The 17,456-nt window shown below is 58.5% G+C and overlaps 1 protein-coding gene across 1 annotated transcript; it reads left to right on the top strand.

The window, feature by feature from the left end:
* The first annotated feature begins 5,998 nt into the window (after positions 1-5,998).
* On the top strand, positions 5,999-6,643 carry CLDN34 (claudin 34). The gene has a single exon (XM_004690063.1). The coding sequence runs from the start codon at positions 5,999-6,001 to the stop codon at positions 6,641-6,643; it is 645 nt and encodes a 214-aa protein (XP_004690120.1).
* Positions 6,644-17,456: the final 10,813 nt, after the last annotated feature.

Genomic DNA, 17,456 nt, shown 5'->3' on the forward strand with positions numbered 1-17,456 from the left:
CCCTGGACGGTGAAGCGTGGCCGGGGGGCCACCGGGCAGCCTCACCTGCGCGTTCTCAGGTGAGCGGAGCACAGTGAGCTGCTGGGAAGTGTCTGCCGGCGGCCTGCTCGCGTCGGCACCCAGAGACCAGCGGGCTGTTTCTGGGGGGCTCGCTCCCACCAGGACGCTTCGTCTGTGTGCGTGTGGCCCTCAAGGCGCCCGGCCAGTGCTCCGTGGCCAGTGCTCCGTGGCCAGTTCCCCGTGGCCAGTGCTCCGTGGCCCCTTCCGCTGCTCCCCCGCCTGCAGGCCCACAGCCACAACCGTGTTGCACGGTGCGTGCTCCCGGCCGACACCCAGGACCCCGAGGCGTTCGGTGAGCGTGGAGCGAGCGCCCACCGGGGACTTCCTCGGGAGCCCCGAAACCTCCCGTCGGCCGGGTCCGGGCCTGGGGCGCCTCCTCGTTTTGACCCAAAGGGAGGCCCCCCTTGAATGGGCAGTTTCTCTTCCCACTAAATTAAGCCGTGGCTGACTTGGAGAAAATCCTCCTCATGCCGCTGGCGTGACACCTCCCTCCCACGCCACGTGGCCCCGGCGCCCAGCACGGTCCCCCCCCAGCTCCGTGTGTGCCCCCCGCCGCCCGCCCCACGGAGGCGACCCCGGAATGTCGCTGTACTCTCGCCTGTGACCCTGTGCCCAGATAGTGTTGTGCTGGCGCCCACGATGTCCACGTACAGCGTGAAGGGCAGCGTCTGTGCTGTCTGTGTGTGGCGTCGGGATGTCCCTCGGAACATTCTCCCCCGTGTAGTGCTCTGTGGCCTGTTGGGCCAGGCCCCCACCCGCTCCCCTCCTCCCCTGTCCGCTCCCGTTTGCCTCGCCAATGTCTGCTTGTCGGGGACCCAAAGATGCGGGGCGGCGACGCCCGTGCGGCCACGGTCACCGCACACAGGAACCTGGTGCTAACGTCTCGCCCTTTGCGTTCTTCGGTGGCCGCTGACGGCGCGCAGGGTCTTCGCGATCCACCTCCCGCAGCGCTCGGCGCTCACGCTGGACTCTTGACCACTTACCTCTCGACAGTCCATCCTGCCCGACTCTCGCAAAATAAATAGCGTCTCTGAACGGACGAAGCCCGTCTCTGATTACCTAGTGGACGCCATTGTTCAAAAACGAGAATGCGCCCCCCGCTGTCACATTCTGCCACTGGGAAGTCGGGAACGCACTTGGTGCTGAAACTCGGCCGGCCGCCCCCCCCTTGGGGCCTGCCCCACCCGCCGCCCTCCCACTGCCGAGGCCCGGTCAGGCGTCCGGGCCCCGAGGCAGAGGCTGCAGCATGAGCTGCACCCCTGTAGTGGGCGAAGCGGGGCGGGGGGGTCCCAGGATGGCGTGGACACACGGGGCAGTGTGAAGTCGGCGTCGCCCCCAGGCTCCCGCCCCCACACACTGGTATCTGCTGACGCTCTGAGCATGGCAGGTCCCCAGTGCCGGGGCTCTCGGGGTGTGGGGTTGCCATGGAAGCAGGGCGAGTGAACAGCCCGTGGCAGGGACGGCTGTACCGCCACCAGCTGCAGCCGGGCATCGTGCCCGCTGTGACCGGCTCCGGGGTGAGCATGTCACGCAGCTCCAGGCCAAACCGGTCTGGCTGCAGGGCCTGTGGCTGCCCTGGGCCCGCTGCTCCTGCTTTTCCCCCAGAGCGGCCAAGCCAGCAGTGTGGGAGAGGGCCCGGGTGGGCAGCGAGTGGGCTCAGGCGTGCGGGCCTGAGGTCGCGGCTGCAGCCTCTTGTTCACCAGCCTGTGGGGACAGCAGCGGGACCCCGGAGGCAACTGTGGGGTCGTCCCCACAGTTAGGGGTGTCTCCAGAGGCGTGTGCTGTCCGTGTCTGTCACCACTGCACCGCCCACGTGGGGGCGCCCTGCCGACCCCCGCGTGTCGCCACTGCCCTGGCCGCCAAGTGTCTGCGGCCGCTCTGTGGGCTTGATCCTATTTCTAAGGGACGAGAGGGAAAGTGGTTTAGGAGAAGGTGATTGAGGAGACATCTGAGTCTTTGACATAGACTGTGGGTGTGCACTCTGAGGGTCCAGCGATGTGCACATATCCCCCCAAAGCTGAGAGACAACGAGGAGGTATGGTGAAGACCCACCAGGCCCGGGCACCGAGGTCAACCAGGCCCCAGGGCTGCCGTTTCTCTGGCGCCTGGCAACCGAGAATGTTGGTGACAGAACAGGGGTGCCGTCTGTGATGCGGCAGGGGCGGGCAGAGAGCTTCGGCCTCAGTGTGGCTGAGGCTGTGGATCGGCGGAGACCCAGGAGCAGCTCTGGGGAGAGGGCTGGCCCTCTGAGCCCCCCTTCCTCTCCGGTCGTTTCCTTGGAGACTCCTCACGGTGAGTGATCCACGTAGAGCTTTACGGGATGTAAAACTGGCCATTTCGCCATTGGCTAAGTGGCCAGTTGAAAAGCTCCACGTGTGTTTACAGCGCGTGGCCCACACCCCTTTCCTTCTCTAGAACTTCTCCACTCCTCAAACGGAGACTCCTTGCCCATCGAACTCCCCAGCCCACTGCCACCACCCCCGTGCCCGGGTGCCCACCGTCCGACGCTGTCCCTATGCACTAGGCCACTGGGCCTAGCTCACGTGAGCGGGGTCACCAGGGTGGCCCTCCCTGACGGCCTGTTTCCTGGGTGTAGAGTCCTCGTCGTCCGGCCGAGTCGGGCAGGGGTCGGCTTCCCTTCCTCCTTAAGATGGGTACCTGTTGTGTGGGGCGGGCGGGCAGGCGGGCGGGCCGTGTTCCCTCCACCCGTTTGCCCGCTGGTGGGCGCTGGCTGGTGGGTACTGGCTGGTTCCCACTCCCGGCTATTGTGAATAATGCTGCTGTGTTCACAGGCGTGCAGAAACCTCTGCAAAGAAGTGTCTGGTTCCCTTCATCGGGGACACGCCAGATGCGGGAGGTCCACGTTTAACATGTGGCACCTGATGTTTTCCAAGCCCTCCGCTCATATGCTCCACAGGCTGGCCCTGCGGGTTACGTGCTGGGGCGGGGCTAGGCCCACAGTCTCAGGTCAGGGCCCCCTTTCCAGTCTCTTCTGTCGCAGGTTCTAGTAGAGCCAGTGTCCAGCACTCGCCGGTGAAGACCACGGGATTTGCTGGCCCACGCTGGGCCGTCGGGTCGCTCGGAGAACTTAGTCAACGCTTGTCCCATGCTCTGTGCCTTGCCACCGCCGGGCTGTCCTCGGGTGTCTGTTTGGGGTCCTGGCCTTTCCTTGTTCTTTCAAGTCCTGTGGCAAACCCCCTCGCCAGCCCCCCTGGTTTGCACCTCAGCTGGCCAGCACAGGCCTGGCGGTTGGTCTCCTGGGCACTGGGGAAAAGCCACCGGGCATCTTAGCCAGTGGGGACTTGAACATGAGCCGAGGGGCCCACAGAACTCAGGTGCAGGCAGAGCGCGAGCCTCCGTGCGGGCTCGGGCCCCCCGGAACACGCACTGCGCTGGCCTCGGTGGGGTCATGGGGTCACGGGGTCACGGGGCCCCACGCCGAAGCCTGCTTAGTGTATGTGCGCTTTGAACCAGAAAATAATGAGAAAACTCAATTAAGCTCAGTCTTATTCCTTAGTTCTTTGACACTGACACTAAGTACAGCGGGACCCCCAACCCGACGCCATTTCCACCCATGGGGGTGAGAAATAGGGGTGCTGTAAGCAGCTGGAGAAATTGGGAGCTTTATATGCTGCAGGTGTTTTAAAGTTGCGGCCACTTTGGGAAACACTCTGGTGGTTGCTCAAAATGTTAAACGGAGGGGTTCCCTGAGGACACAGCCACCCGCCCGGGGACACAGTCACCCACCCGGGGACACAGCCACCCACCCAGAGATACAGCCACCTGCCCGGGGACACAGCCACCCATCCGGGGACACAGCCACCTGCCGGGGACACAGTCACCCGCCCGGGACACAGCCACCCACCCCAGGGACACAGCCACCCGCCCGGGGACACAGTCACCCACCCCGGGACACAGCCACCCACCCTAGGGACACAGCCACCCACCCCGGGGACACAGTCACTCGCCCAGGAACACAGCCACCCTCCCGGGGACACAGTCACCCTCCCTGGGACACAGCCACCCACCCCGGGGACACAGCCACCCGCCCGGGACACAGCCACCCACCTCAGGGACACAATCACCCGCCCGGGACATAGCCACCCACCCAGGGACCCAGTCACCCACCCGGGGACGCAGTCACCCTCCCCGGGACACAGCCGCCCACCCCAGGGACACAGTCACCCGCCCGGGACACAGTCACCCTCCCTGGGACACAGCCACCCGCCCGGGACACAACCACCCACCCGGGGACCCAGTCACCCACCCAGGGATGCAGTCACCCGCCCCGGGACACAGCCACCCACCCTGTGACCCAGCCAGAGACTGGGTATTTGTATTTCTTTGAAATACCAACATCTTCCAACAAAACCTGATCGCAGTGGGAGTGAGGGGCTGGAACCTCATCTGCAGGCGTCCAGGAACCTGCGGGGCGGACGTGAGCAACGGTCCCCTCCTGAGTTGCCACAAATTGGTCAACTGGTTGATTACTGGAACTCAGGGGTGCAGACAGGCCCTGGGCGCCCGGGGAGGGAGCTGCCCCTGGGTGGCTCTCGGGATGGGCGAGTGTGCAGCGAAGGCAAGCGAGGCCAGCAGGCGGACGGTGGAGTGGAGGACGCAGCCGCATCACAGATGTGATCGGCGTCCACGGTGCGCTGGCTCGGTGTGCACAGCAGCCGCGGCCAGAGAAGCCTGCCGCTTCCACGTACCCGCTCAGGCATCTCGTTACGTGATAGAAACATCGGGTGGTGCGTGTTTTCTTTCCGAAATGCTTTATTAAATAAACATCTGTAATAGTCAAAAAGCCCTCTTAGGCCTCCCCGGTGGCCTAGAGGTTGAGTCTTAGCGCTACCCCTGCTACGGCCGGAGCTCCGTCCCCCCAGGGCGCAGCAGGCCTCTCCTGTCTCCTCGCGGCTCCCCGCAGTGGGTCTCAGCCTGCCTGCTCTGCTCCCCGCTCTGTCTCTGGGGAGTCCTCTTACCTCCTGTCCCCCTCAGTTCTTCCATAAATACTAAAGCCTCTCAATTCCTCTGATCGCCTCAAAAATGCCTTACTCCATCTAGACCCCTCTGCACCCCCTTGCTTCTACTCATCTCCGGGATCCTGTCAGCTGTGTCGGCCGCTGTGCGCGCCTGACATGCTGTGGTAGACATTTTCCTTTGGGGCACTTGAACGGCCGCGCTCAAAGACTAAAAACGCTAGGGACGACTGGGAGCGACGATCCCTTCAAAGCGGTGGTGGGTGGGTGAGGTCAAGCAGCCAGTGGGGACGCAGCTTAGCTCTTTCTGAGAAGCCCACAGCGCGCGCTCGCCGTAGGCCGCAGGCTCACCACTAGCTCTGCCTGGATGGCTACCGGCCAGGCGTGTACAGCAGCATTATTCATACCAGCCCAGGCTGTGGGGCCAGTCGCGGATGATGTGAAAGCGCGGCACGTCCTCGCGGTGGAGTCCCGTTCGGCCAGGAAAAGGAGCAAAGCGCTCACGTAGGGGCCACACGGACGCACTGCACACATGGAGCTGAGCGCAGGAGCAGGCCCCAGGCACCGGCCGTCGGCCGCGCTCCACGCTGAGCGTTGGTCTGCGCCCGGCTGCCCAGCTGCGGCGCCCCTCACTGAGAGGCCCTGCCTGGGCCTGACCGAGGCCCCCTTGCCAGGCTGCAGGCCGCTGGGCTGGCCGTGTCTGGGCTGTGCGCGTGGTCTGCCTTAATTGCGGCTCTGGACGGATACCCAGAGGGAAACTGCCTCTTGGAGGCTGGCACGCGGCAAGGTTTGGGGCAGCATTGCAGATCCGGCCACGTTTGCCCACGCGGCCCCGGGCAGAAGCAGGACTCGAATGTCTCAGACAGCACTTCCTGCTGGTGCTGCCCTGCCCGGCGGGTGGCGCGGCTGCTCCGGGCGCCAAGGCCCGCGCTCACGATGCCCTGTATTTGCTTGCAGCCAACATGGCGTTGCTCATCAGTAGCGCCCACTGCCAAGTAGCAGGCTTCGCGCTGCTCACCATCGGCTGGATCCTCTGTACCACGTCCATGGGCCTTGCCGAGTGGCGCGTGTGGTACATGGACAGGTCCCTGGTATCCCCCTCCAGCCTGGCCTGCGTGGGCCTGTGGAAGGTCTGTGTCCAGCACCACAGCCGAGGCTTCAGCAGCCCCGCGCAATGCTACCACTACTCCTACTGCGACGCCTTTCTCCCGCTGGACCTTCGTATCACCCAGAACCTCATGCTGGCCGCCAGCGTCCTGGGGCTCTTGGGGAAAGCCTTGATCATCTTCGCGCTCAAGAACGTGTACATGGGCGTCCCTCACAAGACCGCCTGCCACCCGTTCATGGCCTCGGGGGTTGTGAACGTGGTGGCCAGCGCGTGCATCTCGGTCGCCGTGCTCTGGAATTACTTGTCCATCATGCACAAGCAAGGGGTGGCCTTCCCGCCGTCCCTCCATCTCCCCTACAAGCCGGACATGCAGGAGATCGGTAGCGCCATGCTCGTGGCGACCCTGGCCGCCTTCCTCCTGCTGCTTAGCGGCCTGATTTTCCTTTCCTACAAATCTCCTGTGGCCAGCCAAGTGCACCCCACGGTTACAGATGTGTAAGAACTGTGCGTTAGCCTTCCAAGTCCAACTTCCCGAGAAGCCTTGAAAGTATCACCAGCATGTTCTAGCGAGCACTCGAGACCAGCACAGAGGTTGCTTTGGGCAGTCGTCGCTGCTTCCGCCCGCCATCTTAGCTCTCTGAAGTTGGCTTCTTTGTGGGTTAGTTGGACTGCGGAATTTTCAAAGGCTTGCCCATCTGCCAGTTGGTCTGGATTTAGTAACCGTTGAATAAAGAATGCAATAAACCTACTGTGTGCAAGTGAGTTTTTTTTTTTAAAGATTTATTTATTTGTGCATACAGAACTGGGGTACAGGCCAGAGGCTTAGGGGCGGCGAGAGGCTTCACCAGAGACAGAGTGGGGAGCAGAACAGGCAGATCGACGAAGTACACTGCTGAGGGGAGCAGCAGGCGGGTCAGGAGAGGTCTGGCTCGCCATGGGGTCACCTCCGGGGCAGGCGGGAATCGAACTCATGTGGAAGCGGCTCTAGATTCTCAGTGCTGTGCTTTAACCCGCTGCGCCACCAGGGAGGGCCCACAAGTGAGTTTTTGAGGTGCCCACGCCTTGCCCTTACACAAGTCTGCTGAAACAGCTGGCCACGGCCGCAGCAGCTGTCGCGGGAACCTGTTCTCCAAGGGAGCGAGCGTACAGTAAGGACCCCACATTTGTGACCGGACTCATCGGTGACCAGAGTCCCCCGGTCAGCTCAACCTCTCCTTCCTTGCTGTCTCCACCCTTTCCTTTTCCCGAAGCTTTCGAAAGCAACCCCCAGATTCCATGTCGCGGCACCCCTATATGCTGCAACATTACCCTGGGAACATGGACATTTTCTTGCATCATTCTACTTTACTTAAAAATTAACCACTAGGCGGGGTCGTGCTGAGTGAAATAAGCCAGAAAGAAAAAGAAAGACACCGGATGGTTTCACTCATAGCAGGAGTATAATGGACCAGGCGAGAAAATAACAAAAATAATGAACAACCATAGACCAGAGACATTTTTTGGGGGTGGGGTGGGGACTGGGGTCAAACACAGTCGGGGGGGGAAGTGCACGGGACTGTGGCGACGGCCCACGGGGATTTGGTGATGGCAGGCCACGGGGGTCACAGCCGAGATGGAAAAGGGCACAAAATGATGTAAACAGTAAACATATAGAAACAAAACAAACAAACAAACAAAATCAACCACTACCCCATCACATGCGTAGGAGTTTTCAAAACCTTGAACATCATTGCGCAGTTGGGTTTCTCGCAGGCTGCCGGGGGCCGCGGGTAACCACACTTCCAGCCACAGGCTGGCGCGCGGCCTGAGCCCGCCTGACGGCCTTCCCGTGGCAGCGGCCTCTCAGCGCTGCTGGGGCCCGCGCAAGGCGCTTTCCCTCCGCCACGGTGGCCACGCGGTTGCTCTAACACTCTACACACGGGAAGGGCCAGGAGCGCGCGGCCTTTCCTCTCACTGCCGCGCTCTCAGCCAGGTGCCAGAGCGCCCTCTGTTCCTGGCCTTTGCCACCACATACACAGTTTTTTCAGTTTCGGTTTTCCTTTTTGTCTTCTTTGAGTATCAAATCAACTCTGAAGTACAAACTCAGAAGACTGTTTCCATGTTTTTTATTATAGAACTTTCCAGAAGCAGTCATCCCTAGACAGCTGTCACCTCAGCTTCAAGATCGTCCACTAGTGGCCTCACAGGCTTCACTCTTCTCTCGTGAGGTCACACCAACCGCAGCCATGGGTTATCTTGTCATAAATCCCTGTCGATGTGTTATTTTATCCATATACAGCTCATACAAGTTTCTAAGACATGAGGACTCCTGTTTAAGAAAACAATCACATTGTTGTCGTGACCTCAAAGTTAGCAAATGTTCTCTAAGATAATTCAGCACTGTCAGTGTTCGAACTTCTCGAACTGAGTTGTAGAGCAGCAACTTCCGGCTGCTGCACGTTCACCCAATTGTACTCATTCTTTTTTTGATCAAATTGTCCCACTGTCGATGACACGTCTCTCGTGGTTTTATACGACAAACACCTTTATTCAAGAAAATTGTAGCGTGTTACTTACCTCACCACCACTTCGTCAGTCTGTTACTTACCTCACACACCCCTTCGCCAGTAAACGTGATTCCCTGAAAATGACTTTCCTAAAGACCAAAATGGTAGAGGACGTAACCACGTAATTAGCATTCCTAAGATGTTGGAGCAATGTTGGGAGCACATGTATCTACTTTCTTCTTAACTTCCTTTTTATACCAGTGATTCTAAGCGTCATGCAAGTTCTCCCCAGAACAACTCCCATCCACAAATTTGGCGTGGTTGGCACGTCTCTTGAAACCTGTTCAGAGGTCTCACTTTCCAAAAAGAGGGGACAATTTTCCAAAACGAATTTATTGCTTCGTGGTTCTACTAGAAACCCCCCTTTCTTATAACGCTCACCTTATTTTTAAGCCAATTAGTTCTACCAGTTAAAAATCTACCTAGAATATTAGTGAATACACTGAAAACATTTCATTAAGCAGCTTGGAATGATGGTTCCTATGTCTAAGATTGAGGAAAAGAAGAACGCCTTTCAATCAAAGCGATCATTCCTGAAGTCATTTTCCTTTCACTCAAGAAACGCGACTAGAAAGCGTGTTGCTCTTTGAAAGGGAAAGAGATGGCTGCAGAAAGCCCATCTCAGCGCCACTTCTACAGGGGCCGGCCCGGCGCTATGGCCTGCCGATCGGAGGGCGAGCGCGAGCGCCTGTGGGGGCCGCGCGTTGGTTGTGTGAGCCTCTTTCCTCATGTTGCTGAGGTCATGGATGGCGCCAAGGAGAACGTGGTGTTTTCCCTCGGCTCCAGTCATCTTCGGGGTCTCTTCAGCAGGTTTGGAAAAGACCCGCTTTCCCCGCCTGTAGGCCTTTGATGGCTGGTGCCTGGAGCACATGTGGAACATCTTGCTCAAAGCATTGGATTCTGGGCAATTTGCTTGAAATCTGCTTTCCTTTTAACTTCTTCCTTCCTGCTTTCCTTCCTTCCTTCCTTATTTATGCATTCAGAACTGGGGTACAGGCCAGAGGTGCAGGGGCAGTGAGTGGACTCACCAGAGTCGGAGCGGGGAGCAGAGCAGGCAGAAGAACGATGTCCACTGCTGGGGGGAGCAGCGGGCAGGTCAGGAGGGGTCTGCGGCGCCCTGGACTCACCTCCGGGGCGGGGATTGAATTCACGCTGAGGCGCGGCAGCCAGCTTCGTAGGGCTGCGCTTTAACCTATTGCGCCACCTGGGAGGCCCCTGGAATCTGCTTTCTGCATCCAGCACTCGCCCGCTGTCCTGCAGTGCACTGTCCGTATCTCAGCACACTTCCACGGTTCTCTAGTTCCTTGAGATGGGCACCCTGTGCCCGCGGCTGTAACCCTCGACCATCCCCTTTGGGACCACGTGCTCAGCTCTCCGTGGTGCTACCGGACCGGCTCCCGGCTCCACAGCCGCAGTGCAGTGATGCTCTTCACCCAGCGAGCTCCTTCCCTGACCAGCCCCACGTGTCCGGTGACTTTCCTCAAGACTCCCCGTGAGTCGCAGTTCCCGTGGTCTGCACGAGGTGGTGAGGGTTAAAAATGGTCTGTTGTTGGGTCTCCCTGGTGTCGCAACGGGCTCATTCTCAGCTCTAGGAAGCTGCCCGCCGCCACTGCGGCACGAGCTTGACCCCCGGCCAGGGAGTGACCCACATGGCGAGGCACACCTCTCCTGGCCCGCCGCTGCTCCCCTCAGCAGTGGATTTCAGTCAACCCCCTCGCTCTGCCCTTGGGGAGTCCTCTCACCCCCGCACTCTGGCCTGCACCCCAGTTCTGTATGCACACATAAATGAATGAATCTTTTTAAAAAATGGTGTGCTGTTAAAAATACATTATTTAAGTACTATTTCAATAGCACATTACTGAAATAGAATTCCCACGTCATAAATTCACCCTTCCCATGCACAGCTGTGCCGGTCAGTGTGTTTACGCGCTTGGCAGCTCTACCACGAATTCGGGAACACTCTCCTCACCCTCGAAGGAAGCCCCAAGCCCAGTCACTGTCCCACCGTCCGTGGCTCCCCGGGCTCTCTCAACGAGCTGTTCCGGCTGCCTCTTGGACAGCCCAAGCCCGTGAGTGTGACCCAGCCCGGCCGCAGCTCCAGCGCCCCCAGCGTGCCCCGGGCGTGAGGGCGGTGGCGTGCCAGGCCAGCCCCTGGCTGCGTTCACACGTCTGGCTGAGAACTGAGATAGCTGAATTTTTAAGAAGAAATCACTATGATTATTTTTAATGATAAAACTCCTTTGTCTAATTAACAACCCTGTCATTAAGCTGCAATTTTACCCTTCATTTCTTTCTCCCGGGTTGAAAGTTCAACAGCACTACTATCCTAGTTTCTTTGTCCTGTGACGTGTGCAATTTACTAATACTACTAATGTCACTAGCCACAAGACTCCTGAGCAAGGGTTAAGCCCAGCTCGTCTCTGAAAGTGGATATGAACAGATGTTTGCGTTCTGAAGTCTTTCACTGTACTGTTTGCGGGGCTGGTGCGAGCAGCAAGGTGATAACCCGCTAAGTTTACCCGCTTCACCTTGCATTACACTTTAAGGTTTCCTGTGGTATTTTGACATGGTTTTAGTTTCGAATATGGAAAATACACACAACAGCAACGTTACCGAGCCAGGCTCAGTCCAGTAAACTGTCCCATTTCCTTTCTAGTCTCCCCATTTTAAGTCTCTTTCCTTTTCTTTTGGTCCCTACCATTTTCCTTCGCAAGTGAACGGGCTGAGTGTTCGGGTGCGTCACACGGTGCCGTCCAGCTTGCGTGGTGCCCGCGCCGCCCCTCCCCTCGCGGCCACGCTCCCGCACAGCGGGCTGGCTGGCGTCACGCCGCTCTCCGCAGCCGCGTGCCGGGGCTCACACCCCTCGTGCCTGCAGCCGCTGCGCAGTGTGCTGTGCGTGACGGTTCTGCGCGTGCACAGCTCCGCATGTGCGCTAGCGTAGCCTCCGGTGACTCCTAAGACGGCCGACTGCAGTGACTGAATCTCCCTCTCTCCGGACGCCCCGTCTCTGAGGCGTCTCAGACGCCACGGGGATCTCTGAGAAGGCCTTGTCAGAAGACCACAGAGTGAAAGTTTTGGGTCTGTCTTCCGTGGGAGGCCGGCGCAGAGGCCTGGCCCGCGCCTCCTCTTTGTAGCCCACGCTGGAGGGAGCTGCTGGTGTGCGCCGATGCAGGGCCTTGCTCTTCAGAACGGGTGAGGCTGTTTGCTTTTGCCGCTGCGCTTTCCGCTACAAACGCCTTTCTTAAGCTGTCCTTTGTTTTGGAACTTACTGCTGGTGTGTTTTGCTACGCTTCTGTTACTCAGTTCCTATATTGTCACCCTTTTAGCCATGGGCTGGAGGAACGAGTCCGCTGCCTGCTGCTCACTCGCGCTGCAAGGCACTTCTTGGTCACCCTGCCCGTGACGGGCTCATTTGACGGCAGTCGCTGGTGTGAGCTACTGGCTCGATTTCGCTTTGCCTTCGACCTCTCCTTTTGTCCCACCACTTCACTGCAAAATCGTCGCCACTGCTCGGAGAGGCGTGTTTTCCCATAGCTATTAGGCCCGACCTGGGCGTTTGCTTTACTCCTCCAGTGTCCTGCTACACCAGTACCATCCCGTTTTGAATTTTAGAACTTTTAAAATGCTATGCTGATAGAACTGTCTCAGTTCCGTATTCGACTTGTGTTACTCCGAGCTGGAAAGAAATCCGCTAACGTTTACATGAGGATGGCACTGGTGCAGTTGGTGATTCCCAAGTCGGTAAACCGAGGGTCCTTGTCCTCGACCATGGCACGCCTGTCGCTTTCCCCAAGTTTACCTTTGCTTTTGAGCACTTTTTCACGGTACTTCTCTTTGCACTGCTTGCTTCCGGAGTGGAGCGGTGATGAAGAAGGCCTCTGTGAGCATTCACAGTCGGGACGCGTGAGCACACGTTGCACTTCTGGGGTAACTGCAGGGTGAGGCTGTGGGGTGCGGCGGGGCTCGCGGCCTCCGGCCCATTTGCTGGCTCGCTGAGCCTTCGAGTTGTGTGTGCAGCGGTGGTGGTGAGTGTTTTTCTCTTTTGGTGATTATGAAAACAGCAGTTCAGATCTTTTTAAAAAATTGGTATTGGGGGGCCTCCTTGGTGGTGCAAAGGGTTCAGTTTCAGTGCTATGAAGCGGTGTGCAGCCACTGCGGCCTGAGATCGATCCCCGGCCAGGGAGGGACCCCCAGGGCTCAGCAGACCCCTCCTGTCTCCCGCTGCTCCCCTCAGCAGTGTGGTTCAGTGGATCCGCCTGTTCTGCCTCCCACTCTGTCTCTGGGGAGTCCTCTCACGCCAGCATCTCTGGGCTGTACCCCAGCTCTTGTGTGCATAAATAAATAAATCTTTTTTTAAAAATTGGTATTGGGAGCACGGTCTCGTTCTTGCACATTAGGTATGCTGCCAGGATCCCGCCCAGTGGGGATGGGATGCTCTCCACGAACCGGGCGTGCCTTCCCCCCCAAACTTCATAGGTGGTCCAAGTAGCTCCCAGGGTAACTTTTCTAAAAATGTTCTTTTAATTTTTGTATAGAAGAGCTGGGGTGCAGGCCAGAGGTGTGGGGGTGAGAGGACTCACCAGAGGCAGAGTGGGGAGCAGAACGGGCAGATGCACTGAGACACACAGCTGAGGGGAGCAGCAGGGAGACAGGAGAGGGCTGCTGCACCCTGTGGGTCACTCTTTCCCTGGCCAGGGATAGAACTCGTGCTGCAGTGGTGGTGGCATTGAGACTCAACCCCCAGGCCCCCAAAGAGCCCCCCCCCCGCAGGGTAACTTTTAAGCCACCCTGACGCTTTTTTTTGATGACATTCCAAAGCCATGCCTAAGGCCATTCATGAGGGAGACACCGCTTCCGTGATTCAGATTGCTGACTCCCGAACATGCTCGGTCCAGAGCTTGGGGACATAACAACTGCAGGACAGCCCACTCGCGCTGCTTCGCTGCTCACAGCCCTTCAGGGTTAAAACCTCTCAAGCGAGGGCCCTCTCTGGCAGCGCAGTGGGCTGGAGCGCTGCACTGTGAGGCTGAGCCACGCCGTGGCTGCTTCAGTGCCAGTTCTGTCCCCGCCCCGGAGGTGACCCACAGGGTGCGGCAGACCTCTCCTGACCCGCCCGCTGCTCCCCTCGGCAGTGTGCTTCGTTCATCGGCCTGTTCTGCTCCCCACTCTGTCTCTGGGGAGTCCTCTCACCACCCCCGTAGTCCATTTCTATATGCATAAAAAGAATCTTTTTTTTAAAAAAAAGCTCTCAAGCGAAACTAAATAAATGAAAAGGGTAAGGCATTAATAGCTCAACAGTGTGTAGATGCACTTTAATCTCAGTGCCTCACACTGAGGACCCTATTATGCCTGCAGGCAGGAGCCAGAGACAGACGCCACCTGCCTCCTTAAGAATATTTGTGTGGCCCTCCCTGGTGGCGCAGCGGGTTAAAGCACAGCACTGAGAATCTAAAGCCGCTTGCGCATGAGTTCGATTCCCGCCTGCCCCGGAGGTGACCACATGGCGTGGCAGACCTCTCCTGACCCGCCCGCTGCTCCCCTCAGCAGTGTACATCATCTGCCTGTTCTGCTCCCCACTCTGTCTCTGGTGAAGCCTCTCACCGCCCCTGAGCCTCTGGCCTGTACCCCAGTTCTGTATGCACAAAATAAATAAATCTTTAAAAAAAAATATTTGTGTGAGTCACTGAGAGCAGAGCGTTGAACGTTTCTCCCCACGGCAACGCCAGTCCACCAGCTATTTGAGCTTGTGTTCCAGAAACCTGGCACCCCCTTTATCACTGGCCTTCGCCTCCTGATTTGTGGGTGGCAGACTCGACTTCTCTGAGGGAGATTGTGTAGTGTTATGTTACCTTATCCTCAGCGTAGACTGTCGCCAATATTATTTACATGGTTACCACATAATCATTTGTATTTATGTAGACAGGGTCAATGCAAAAGTGTTTATCATTCATCTCTACTTCTATACATTTTCTCTACTCACGTCTCCTCTTTTGTCGGTCATCTGTCTATCCCTTGCACATATCCTATGACAGGGGACTTGCTCAGAACACCTCGCATTCGTTTCCCATCGTCCCTGCCCCTCCCCCCAGCCTCTTACCCTCAGAGTCCTCACGGTGTTTTTGAAAGCATTTTACATTATTGGACTATCTGCGAGGTAAATGTCCAGTATCTGCTTTATTGTCCTGACTTACTCTGCCGCACATAATTCTCTCAAACTCCCTCCGTTTTGTTGAAGGGGCTGCAGCTCACCCTTTGTTACGGCTGCGTAGTACTCCACAGGGGTGGACAGGACGCTTCTTGACCCAGTCTCCCCCGGTGGGCATTAGGCTGCTTCCAGCCCTGGCTACTGTGCACAGTGCTGCCCTGAGCCCTGCTCTGAGCCTTGTGCTGGCGTTTCCATGGCCTTTGGGTAGATCTCATGAGTGGCGTTGCTGGCTCGCGACTTTGTACAATTTACTGGCATTCCTTCGAAAACGCCCTTCCCTGCTGCATCATAGCCTTAGTTCTCAAACTTAGGGAGCCGGGAGAAAACCACACCCTTGGCCTTTAGCTCAACAGCTCCTGGCTTCCTATGCTCATCTTCAAAGGGAGCCAGATGATGCCTCCGAGGCCATGCAGACCTTCAGGCCGGCCCTGGACCGATGGCCCTGTTCCCCAGCAACCACAGACGGTCGGGTAGGACGGAGCCTGGGCAGCCATCGCGTTTCTCCCAGCAGCATCTTTCCCTCTAGAGGGTCTAATCCAGGCCAACCTCACACACAGGGCTGTGGGAGAGCATCCGTGTGATTCTGGGCGAGAAAAACGACGGTCACTGAAAAATCAGAAGCTTTGAGGAGCCGTGTTTCCGAGGAAGGCTCCCTCGGATGCGCTCTCCGAGCGGCGTGGGGCCCTGGGCAGCTGGCACAGGCGCAGTTGCTTGCCTGCCACCTGGTGCCCCCGCGGCGGCCTCGGCTGGGGCTGGGAAGGTGTCCCGGCCCCTCTGCCTTCAGTGCCTCCGGAGCGCTGGCCAGCGACTGTCCAGACTCGGACACGGGTGGCGAGGGCCTTGCTCCGGCAGGGTCCACTTTGGGAGAGCAGGGTGCCGGGAGAAAAGGGCAATCGGAGCCTGGGGCCTTTTGAGGGGCCTGTCGGGAAAGCTGTTGTTCGCAGGTTCCGCAGAGTATCCCATGCGCTTCCTGCCGGCGCACACAGGCCTATTTCTCAGGCGGGGGCGGCTTTCCTTCCTCCTTTCTCCCCCAAATATGGCCTTCCAGCTTAGCCAGGGCCGGAGGGCCCTACGGCCTGTGGCAGGAGGCAAGAATCAAAAAGCGCCAGGTGGGGAAGGCGCTGGCAGAGGACTGAGTGGTGAGGCGGCAGTGCCAGGCCCGGCCGTGCAAAGCTCCGACACACGCGTGATTAAGGGGTGACGAGCTGCTGGCGTGTGTTGTGTTGCGCTTTCTCCAGAGCCCCGCCTCCACCTAAGCACCCCTCCTTTAGGGAGGCTTCATCACTCTGGTGGATCCTTTAACATTGCCGGAACTTCTCTTTCCTAGTCAACAATTCCTGCTGCTCTGAGGTACCTTGGCCCCCTCCGGCCTCCTGCAGTCTGGAGTCGGACCACCTGCCCCAGAGGTCAAAGCCTTAGCAGGACAGATGGAGGCGTCCAAACCTGGCCTTCAGGAGAAACATGTCCCTGCCCCACCGCAAGCCCCCACCTTGCTTTCTGCAACCGGCCCCGGTCTCCTTCCTGACCCTGCTCCCTCACCACACACTGGTCCTGTGGCCCCGGCCTCGGACCTCCCTGGGCAAAGAAGTGTCATTCCTGGAGCGGGACAGTCAAGCCTATCCTGCTGCAGGAAGCGCCCGAGAATAGTCGTGTGCTACAGAAGCTTCCAGCCCATCAGGGATGCACGCACAGGCTGTGCCCAGCAGGCGGAAGCTTCCAGGTGTGGAAAGTAGTCTCCATGCCACGGCTGGACCCCGAACTCGCCTGCGGACCTCCCCCAGAACGTAGGCCCATGGTTAAGGAACCACATTAAAACTTCGTCAGAAAAATTGCCCAGAAGACTGTGGAGCCGTGGGTACAGCGGTGCAGAAATCAGGCCTCACAGCCTGGTGTGGAGGCCCCCAAAATGCCCCAGGTGGGCTGGGGTGTTCCCTACACTGTGCCCCCTTCCCGCCGCGGGCACGCCCTGGGCGCCACTGACTTCTGCCCTCCACTTCCCCCGGTCGCTCAGAGGCAAGCTACATGCTGCTTCAGAGAAAGGATTTGCTCCGTGCAAAATACGTCAGGGCAGTTTCCCGTTGCACCTGCAGCCAGCATCTCAGGCTGGCGGTTACTGCAAGTCCGGTAAAGAGGGCGTCCAGGCAGGACCTCGGCCGCCACGGTAGGTGGTCAAGCTCCCGCTGGCCTTTCGCATTCCAAAAGTTTGTTTAGTATAAAAAATGGAAATTGCAGGAAATAGCAAGTTAGAATAACAGTCGCCTGCTTCTCCCTGGGCTCTCAACTCGCCAACAAGTGCGCATCTATTTGCCTATGTGTAGAGCGAATGATCTGTTTCCTGCGAGGTCAGGCTGCCTTCGAAGTCACTCACACTGCCTAGGGCTGGCACAGGGAGCTGCTTCAGACAGCTCCGGGAGAGGGGAGCGGGAGACCCAGGGGCGCGGGAGGCCCAGGCCAGAGCGCCTCTCTCGAGACCACTTCTCCCTGGCTCACTGTGCTTCTTTTTTCTCTTTGACGCTGCTGCCTGGACCCCTCACCCTGCGGCCTGCAGCCCACCCGCTGAG

This window comes from Condylura cristata, unplaced genomic scaffold (assembly GCF_000260355.1).
Source record: "Condylura cristata isolate star-nosed mole 26May11 unplaced genomic scaffold, ConCri1.0 scaffold00027, whole genome shotgun sequence".
NCBI classification, from domain to species: domain Eukaryota; kingdom Metazoa; phylum Chordata; class Mammalia; order Eulipotyphla; family Talpidae; genus Condylura; species Condylura cristata.

Bases quoted from the DNA above. Each gene is read 5' to 3' on its own strand.
- CLDN34 (XM_004690063.1), top strand. From the start codon at position 5,999: ATGGCGTTGCTCATCAGTAGCGCCCACTGCCAAGTAGCAGGCTTCGCG.